Source organism: Tupaia chinensis, unplaced genomic scaffold (genome assembly GCF_000334495.1).
Source record: "Tupaia chinensis unplaced genomic scaffold, TupChi_1.0 Scaffold000361_2, whole genome shotgun sequence".
Lineage (NCBI taxonomy): Eukaryota > Metazoa > Chordata > Mammalia > Scandentia > Tupaiidae > Tupaia > Tupaia belangeri.
The window spans coordinates 5,555,063-5,564,448 of NW_006159858.1; the positions used below are offsets into that span (position 1 = coordinate 5,555,063).

The window sequence follows — 9,386 nt, forward strand, 5'->3', positions numbered from 1 at the left end:
TATCATCTTCTTAAGTTGCAAGTTCTTCAACCTTGTTTTCGGCCTCTGGGCCATCCCGAGAGGCAGGGAGAGGCAGGGAGAGGCAGGAAGAGGCAGGGAGAGGCAGGGAGAGGCAGGGAGAGGCGCTTGGCTGCGCTGGGGGGCGTGAGCCCCCGGCCGCGTGCCCCCCCCCAGTGGGGGGGGCGCCGGCAAGGCCATTCCCAGCGCGCGGCTGCGCTGGGGGTCGTCTCTCTGTGTCTTTGATAAGTGCACATGCCTTATAGTAAAAATCTCTCAAAAAAAAAAAAAGATTTATGTAGTCTCTTTACAACATCAAATCTGAATTGTGTATAGATTATGAATAAAAGTATTTTCTATCTATTTTACATCTTTGGATATATCAACTTAATTATGGATTTACAATAATGAATATTTAGACCCTTACATAACTATTATAAAGTATAATTCATTCTATAAATATGATAGGGTAGAGTATGAAATAGAGTGATATTTAGGGGTTTTTATAGAGAGAGATTTTTACTATAAGGTGTGTGCACTTGCTGGAGAGAGAGAGAGAGACAGAAAGTGAGAAATCACCCCCCCAGGGGCGAGTGGCCACACCACACCCCTTCTCCATTCTCCTCTCACGATTTCGAGCACACACTCAAATGGGCTGGTGTGAATTTCAAGCCTCCAGGTCCAGGACTCAAACCATGGTTGACTACATAGGAGTCTAGCGACATAATCATTACGCCATCTGGTGGTCCCTATATTTATTTATTTATTTCTATTTTAAATCTATTTTTATGTAAAACACCAAAATCTTGATTATAAATGTATTTTTTAAATCATGTACCAACTTTATATATTATTCTGTCAATGTGAAATTTATAAATCAGTTGATAAAATACTAGGTTAATGGAAATAACATCTTAGAAAAATAAATCTGGATATGAAACTATAAAACAAGAATGCCCATTCCCAAACCATTGGTGTCTTTGTATGAGGCTTGTCTTTTATCAGTCCAATAAATGGACCCTAGGAAAGTGGCCATTAAAAAACAGTGACATGGCAAGCACATGGCAGGGTGGTTAAGGCATTGGATCCCAGATAGCTGATTCTGTGGTTGAGACCCAGACCAAGCCAGGCATGCGTGTGCATACCCAAAATCCTGAGAGGAGAAAGAATTGCAGAGTGGCCATGCCCCCTAGGGAGTGATTTCTCATTTTCCCTCTCTCTGTGTCTCTCTCCAGTGCACAACCCTATGGCAAAATCTTTTTTTTTTATTTAATTTAATTTTTTTTATTTTTTTAGTTTGACCAGAGAGAGACAGAGGGTAACAGTGAGAAAGAGAGGAAGTGAGAAAGTAAGCCACCAGATTCAGGACTTGAACCCTGGTTGGCCATGTGGGAGTGTCCAGCACCTTAACTACCACACCACCTGCTGGTCCCCAGCAAAAATCTTTTAAAAATAAATAAATTTTTAAAAAAGGGTGACAGATCACCATTAAAAATAGATTGAATTTGGGAAAGTAATTGCACCAAATTGCATGTTTGTTTTTCCCCAAGTATATGTGTAAGCCCTTTTAAAGGGTATTTATCCACCCATTCATTCAATATTTAGTTAATACTTGTTTTATGCTGAAAAGAGTGATAAGTGATGCAAATTTAATGGTGGACAAAAGGCAATCTTTACCTTCACAGAGCATACGCTATTCTTGATTTCTTTTTATTTTCCTTTTATATTTCATAAAAAAATTTTTACTAGTGTTTGCATGTGCTCACCAGAGAAAGTGAGTCAGGGAGAGAAAGCAAGACAGCAGCTCTTATGGGAACTGGTCACACCACAATCCCTTTTCCACTTCTCTTCTATTGAGATTTTGGCCACACACATACAACATGTATGTCCATGTTCTTCTCAAACTGTCTAGTCCAGGACTCAAACTGTGCAGTTAGCAGTGTGGAATCCAGCCACCCTATCTCCACTCCACTGACTAGCCTACTGTTCTTTTTTTTTTTTTTTTTGGAGAGATTTTTGCTATTAGGCATGTGTGCTCGCCAGAGAGACAAACTGAAAGCGAGAAATCACCCCCTAGAGCGAATGGCCACACTGCAATCCCTTCTCCTCTATTCCCCTCTTGGGATCTTGAGCACACATGCACATGCGCCTGGCGTGAGTTCAAGCCTCCAGGTCTGGGACTCCAACCATGGTCAGCTACATGAGAGTCCAGCGACATAGCCATTACACAAACTGCTGGTCCCCTGGCCCACTATTCTTGTTTTCTAAATTTCTTTATATTATTCTGTTGTTAGATACTATTTTTTTTTTCTGTCAAAATATTTTCAAATTACTTTTATCAAGGCATTTTCTTTTTATCATTGGCATTAATAGCCCAGCAAATGTAAGAGAAGAAAATCCTCAGATCTGTATGTTTTGTTAGCTAGATTAATTATAGCTTCAAAAGCTTATTTTAATGAAGTGATATATTTTCATTAATATATTCTGGTAATTTCTGCATTATGAGGGCATTTAATTTTTAAATTTACACATTAGCATTAGATCGTTCTCAACTGAAAAACATAATGTGGAAGCTTCTTTTATTATTAATCAAGAATCTTTAAAATGTTAATGATTAACAAAACTCTTCTGTATTCTACAAATTCATGCCATATATCAATTTTACTTCTTTTTTCTTAATATTATTCATTTTTCTGGGTTATTTTACACAGATGCGCTCAGGTCAGCTTTCTCGGAAATTGTGGGGCTCTAGTAAGCGGCTCAGCCAGATTTCAGCCGGAGAAACTGAATATAACACTCAAGATTCCAAGTGATTGTTACTTCTGTCTTCTGTCACAAATAAATGAAACTTGATTTATTGCATTGTCACTTTAACCACATCTCTCAACTCTCTGAAATATTTAAGATTTTTATTCCTGAGAATCATTTAGGGATTTCTACAATTTGGTGTAATATATTTAAAGACATATATTGAATTTGTATTTACTCTTAAAAGTTCTGGTTAATATTAATGAATCCAGTATTATTAACTAATTCTTGATCTGCACTAAGATGGATTTGAAAATACATTTGATTTGATTTACTGGGTCATTTATAGAGATCACTTGATCCATTTTTAAAAGCAACCATTGAAAATAAAGAAATTGGGTTAAATTGCTTATTCTAAATAATAGCAAAATTTAAGATATTTCTAATAAATGAGTATAAGTAATTGAACAGTTGAGAGACATGGCTTTAATCACTCTTTAATCATTTTCTTGTTTACTGACTACCATGTAAAAATTTATCAATTTATCAAACTCCTGATTGCAGGTAGTAATTTAAAGGCATCTCTTGCACACTTGGATTTTGAAAACTCAGTAAAAGTTCTAGGTTTGCATGTTAAGATTAAAATAAGATTATTAAAATCGGTACATTGGCTCATTCCACTACTACTTAACACATTACCAAAGAGAATTTACTGAGGTATATTGTTATCCTTCTGTAATAAAAGTTTAGTAGAAAAAGAGAAACTAGACATTTATTTTATAAATATATTTAATTAATAGTTTGATTAAGAAAAAATGCTGATTGTGATTTTGACAAGTTGACTTCTTTATTACCATTTGCAGCACAATTTACATCTACAAAGTTCAAAATTTCTTGGCTTTTTCTTTACAAAACACACATTATGTTTTCCTTAGATAATTGAAGTGAGTAATAATACTCAAATATATTACATTTTTACCTAGGAGATTGTGAGATTGATGAGTAAACTGAAAAGATATGCATAACTTGTTTAGATATAGTAATTTTTTTTAAATTCTATTTTGTGTTATGTACAACTTTTTCAGTTAATTTTATTATATGTAATCAAATGTTACATTATGGTTTGTTATTCAAGATATGAAAGTAAAATGTTGAGTGATTTCATTTAGCATTCTAAGAGGTGGTTAAACCTAGTTCTTTAAAGTTTTTGCTATTGAGGTGCATGCACATGCCAGAAATTTCGAGAGACAGAGAGGGGAGTAGGAATGTCAAATTACCTCCTGAGGGGGTGGCCATACCACAGTCTCTTCAAGTACAGTTTGTGCATCCCAGAAATTCGAAATCCAAGATGCTTCACAATCCAAAACTATTTGAGTGCCGACATGATGCCATCATTGGAAATGTCCAAAACTGACCTCATGTGATGGGTTGCAATCAGAATACTGCAATACAAAGATATTGTGTAAAATTACCTTCAGGCTATTTATATGTGAAACATAAATAAATTTTGTATTAGAAATATCTCTAGAAGGGGCCAGCAGGTGGCGTGGTGGTTAAGGGTTCCGAACTCATGGTGCCTTGGACATGGCTGACCACGGTTTGAGTCCCAGACCTGGCAGCTTGCTTTCTCACTCTCTCTCTCTCGTTCTCACTCTCATTCTCACTCTGTCCCTCTCTGGTCATATTTAAAAATAAGTAAGTAAGTAAATAAAGTTAAATAAAATAATTCTTTAAAAAGAAAAAATATGTATCTCCAGAATATTTTGTATGTGCAGATATCCCAAAATCTAACAAAAATCATTGAAATCCAGAATACTGTGGTCCCAAGTATTTTGGGTATGAAATACTCAGCCTATATCAGTGTTATTAATCTGAGATTCCGTGAGTGGGGGGAATCTATGAATCTCCTGAAACTGTGCAGAAACTTTGTGTATGTAGTGTATTTTCAGGAAAGAATTGTTGCATGGGTTTCTTAAAGGAGTCTGTGGCAATGCACCAAAGAGGAATGCTTTTTATAATAGCAGCTTCTTAAAATAATAATACTTTTTATTCCACAAATTATAGATTTCCTTACTTTAAAGTGTCTTCTCAGTTGAATCTTGCAGAAGTTTTTCCTTTGCTGTTTCTTTTTTCTGTTGCTCACAGTATTGAGCATCCTTTTCTTTTCTTTTTTTTTTTTGGAGAGATTTTCACTGTAGGGCGCGTGCGCTCGCCAGACAGACAGAGAGAGACATAGAGACAGAAAGCGAGAAATCACCCCCCAGGAGGGATGGTCACGCCACAATCCCTTCTCCTCCATTCTCCTCTCGGGATCTTGGGCACGCACGCACACGCGCCTGGCGTGAGTTTTAAGCCACCGGGTCCAGGACACGAACCGCGGTCAACTACGTGGGAGTCCAGCGACATAGCCATTACGCCAACTGCTGGTTCCCGAGCATCCTTTTCTTTAGAATCCTTTAAGTGAGTAACTGAAAAAGGATTCTGTTTACAGAAACTTTAGTTGATTTGATTTGTTATGAGTCCGGACCAATAAAAAGTGATAAAAGAATTTCATCTCAGTAAATTAAAATCCTCTGTTTTATTTAGGAAAACATAGCTATTCTGAGCACGTAACACTGAAATAAACTTGTACAGGAAATGCAAAATAAAACATGTAACTGTGAAGTTTTCCTTTGCTGAGGACTTCAGGAGTTTGTGTTTTTAAAAAAAGTTGTAAAAGATAGTTTTAGCTTTTGTGGGATTTAAAAAAATAAAGCACTTATTCTGAAAAAGAGTCAATAGAGATAATTATGATTTAAAGTGAGATTTATTACTTCTATTAATTATTTCACTCCTTTTTTTTCTTCCTTTTAGTTCAGTGCTCCACACATGAGGCTGCCATGACCACCTCATTTTTTTGTTTGTTTGTTTTTGTCAAGGGAGCATGGACTCTCTGGAGAGAGATGGAGAGAGACAGAGAGGGAAAATGAGAAATCCCACTCATACCGACTCCCCTCCCCCAGTGGAGATAGCCACATTGCAGTCCCTTCTCTTCCATGCTCATCTCACGATTATGCACATGCACCCAGTATGATTTTCAAGCTGCTGGATCCTAACTTGAACTGTGGTCAGTAGGGTAGAAGTCCAGCACCTAATCACCATGCCACTTGTTGGCCCAGCCATCTCATTTTTAATCTTATACTTTTTTAGATTTTATTTTTTTAATTTATTCTTTTTTTTTTTTTTTTGCTATAGGATGCATGTGCTCACCAGGGAGACAGAGACAGAAAGCAAGAAATCACCCCCCAGGGGGGATGGCCATGTCACAGTCCCTTCTCTTTTCTTCTCTTGGGATCTTAAGCACATGTGCAACATGTGCCAGGCATGTGTTTTAAGCCACCAGGTCCGGGACTCAAACCGTGGTCGAATACGTGGGATTCCAGTGACCTAACCATTATGCCATCTGCTGCTGGTCCCTTTTAGGAGATTTTTAAGTCAGTAGAACCAACATGACTGACTTTTAGTTTTTAAAATAATGGTTTTTGGAAATGTTTTCTAGATCAAAACTTTGTCAATTTTTCTTTTGATTTTTTATCCAGATATATTGATGTTTGGATACCTTCTTTATTTTTAAGGTCACTCAATATTGTATTTGGAAATTATCTTGGATGTCCCCATGAATTATAAAAATTTAGACAATCAGAGAAAAAATTCCTAAATTAATGTATTTGCTGTGCTGCTTTTTAGATGGAGGGGCTAAACAAGAAGTATTTATTTTATAGCTCAAGTAGGAAAAATCTTTATTAACCATATAATAGACATACTACCTACTAGTAGATATTCAAGATAGTGGAATTGTTCCTCATAGTGCTTTTCCTATGAAGTAAAAACCAAAAATGAGGAAGTTTGAGGAAGGCAGCTTCAGTCTAGCAGAGTTGCTTTCTCACGTTCTCTGTTTTTGGTGAGCACACGTACCCCATAGCACATTAAAATAATAATAAATAAAATTAAATCTTTTTAAGAAAGATATGCAAATAGTAGGGCTGTTAGTTGAGTAATATATTCCTCATTTAAATAGTATAGCCCACTTAATTAAAAACACTAGATAAAAATGACATGCAAGCTGTATCAATACTTTCAGGAATTGTGATATATTTAAATGTTACTCATAGAAATTATTTCTGTATTATAGTGGGAGAAATGTACAGTATCATTAGAATTGAATAACTTTTTACAATAGTGTCTTAAATTTTTTTTCTTCCACAAATCATAGCTTTTAAATAATACTGAAATTATGAATAATAACACTATCTAGTGGGCATTTAAGTTGAAGAATATATCTCAACCTGGCTGTTATAAAGTCTATTATCTCTGTAAGACATTTCAAGTGCATTTGTTGACACTGGTGATGAGCGAAATAAAAATACCTCAGCATCCTAGTGATGGGGAGAGATATGTACTAAGATAATGATTTTACTTTATGAAAGTAAGGTGAAGTATTAAAACATGATAACTGGGGACCAGCAGGTGGCGTGATGGTTAAGACACTTGATACTCCCACATGGCCAACCAGGGTTCAAGTCCTGAATCTGGTGGCTTGCTTTCTCACTTCCTCTCTCTCTCACTCTCACCCTCTGTCTCTCTCTGGTCAAACTAAAAAATAAAATGAATAAATAAAAATAAAATAATTATTTAATGAAAAAACTATGCACACTTTGACCATAAAGAAATGTTATAATTTTTTTATAACTCTTCTATAATCATTCATCAGTTCATAAAATTGAAGGAGAAAAGAAGAAAATGCATCAGGGCATCAAAATCAAAAAGTGCATGAAAATGAAAGTGGGCCAGTTGGCTTTAAAGTCTTTTTAAAAAGTCTATGAAGCTCATGTCGGCTCTGAAGAAGTTTTTATATAACACTTTCCTTTAGTCACCGTGCGTCTTTTTTTTCCCCTGTGCATCTTTTTGTAGGGGAAAAATGCCAAGTACTCATTTTATCCAGCAAGGAACATTAGTGCATTAGTGAAGTTTGCCTTTTTTTTTTTCTTAATCTTCTATTTGGGGCATATCAAAATTATTCTTCAAAGAACTGGTATTAAAAACCAGTTTTATGCTTCTGAAAGGATTAAGTGTGTCCTCATAATTAGAATTTAGATTTGAATGTTGAATCTGAGCCTACATCTTTTTTGTATTTTGCTTGAATAGGAATAAGCAAAGAAAATTAGATTAACTTAACCAGATTTTTATTTAAGGATAATAGAGATATAGCTTTTGCCTTAATGTAATTTTATAGTGTTATTACTGAAGAAATCACTAAAATTTTTTAAAGAAATCAGCTCCTTTTATGTATTTATATTTGTAAAGTGAGTAGCATTGTCCTTACCACCTTTCCAATGAAAATATGCAATCCTTAGATTATATTAAATATAAATATTATAATAGTAAATCATCCATAATATGCATCATCACATGAAGAAGTGTTTGTGTATGTGTGTGGTATGTGTGTAAAGGTTGATTTCTTCAAATATATTGTTAAATCTGTCTTTCATAAATCGCTTTATAAGAACTAATATATATTATTTTTACTTTCTGAATCTAATCTATTTTCATTTATCAACCAGACTCATGGCTCATCCTAAGTATTGTTCCTCTCATCAACGGAAACTATTCTTTCATGGCTCATCCTAATAAGTATTTTTCCTCTCATCAACGGAAACTATTCTTTCCTAATAGGTGAACAATCTTAAACAGTTTTGTTACTCTAAACAAATAGTCATTCCCAAGAGTCTTTGTCTACTTCATATTTTGTATATACTCAAGTTCTGATCTGTTTTCAAGTTTAACCCCATTCAGATCATTGTTCTGTAGAGTTTTCCTATTTATCAGAGTGGTGATGGAGGTGCTTTTTCTGATGACATTAAGCAACAATATAATGCTATCAGTCATCAGTTCAATATTATTTAAAATTGGGGCCACAGCCTTATTTCCTTCATTTTAACCTAGCATTTTCTTGGCTAGTCGTTCTTGAAATTGCAGATCAGACTTATGTGTGGAGTTTTATAAATATACAGATATCTAGGCACTACTTTGGATTTTCTGAATCTCTTTATTTGATACTCTGGGTATAAAAGAAAATTAGGTCTTGGGCTGCTGGTTCCATAGCCTAGCGGTTGAGGCAGTGTATTCACATGGCAGACCACAGGGTGCAAGTCCTAGGCCTGACAGCTTGAGAAATAAGCTGAGAATGTGTGCTGTGTGCCCAAAAATCCAAAAGAAGGGGAAAATGGAAGAGAAGGAATTACAGTATGATCTTTCCGCTTGGGAGTATTTTCTACTCTCCCTCTTTTCTCTTTCTGTCTGGTAAGCACTCACTCTCTCTAGCCAAAACAAGAAACGAAAACAAAATTATTGTGTGTTAACATTTTAACATATTTTCTTGTACAGAAATTACATCTATTTGTTTTTATAAACCACATCTAATATTCACAGGCTTATTGGAAAAATCTTTATCCTGCACAACATTTTATCTAAAATTTGTTTGGGGTGGCTTTATTTTTGATTTGCATGCCAAAGAAACCACCAGATTTCCTTTTCAATTGGCATTACTCTGATCATGAACCTTCCTCAGACCTTTCACGCTTGAAAATTCCAATACTTGCCTC

The 9,386-nt window shown here is 35.3% G+C and overlaps 1 protein-coding gene across 3 annotated transcripts in view; it reads left to right on the top strand.

The window, feature by feature from the left end:
• NBEAL1 (neurobeachin like 1) overlaps window positions 1-4,286 on the top strand; it is a 209,066-nt gene extending 204,780 nt beyond the window's left edge. For all 3 annotated transcript variants that reach the window (XM_014589572.2, XM_027773657.1, XM_027773656.1), the window contains one exon: window positions 2,709-4,286. In XM_014589572.2, coding sequence (XP_014445058.1) covers window positions 2,709-2,810 — 102 coding nt within the window. In that variant the 3' untranslated portion in view covers window positions 2,811-4,286. The remainder of the gene's footprint in view (window positions 1-2,708) is intronic.
• Window positions 4,287-9,386: the final 5,100 nt, after the last annotated feature.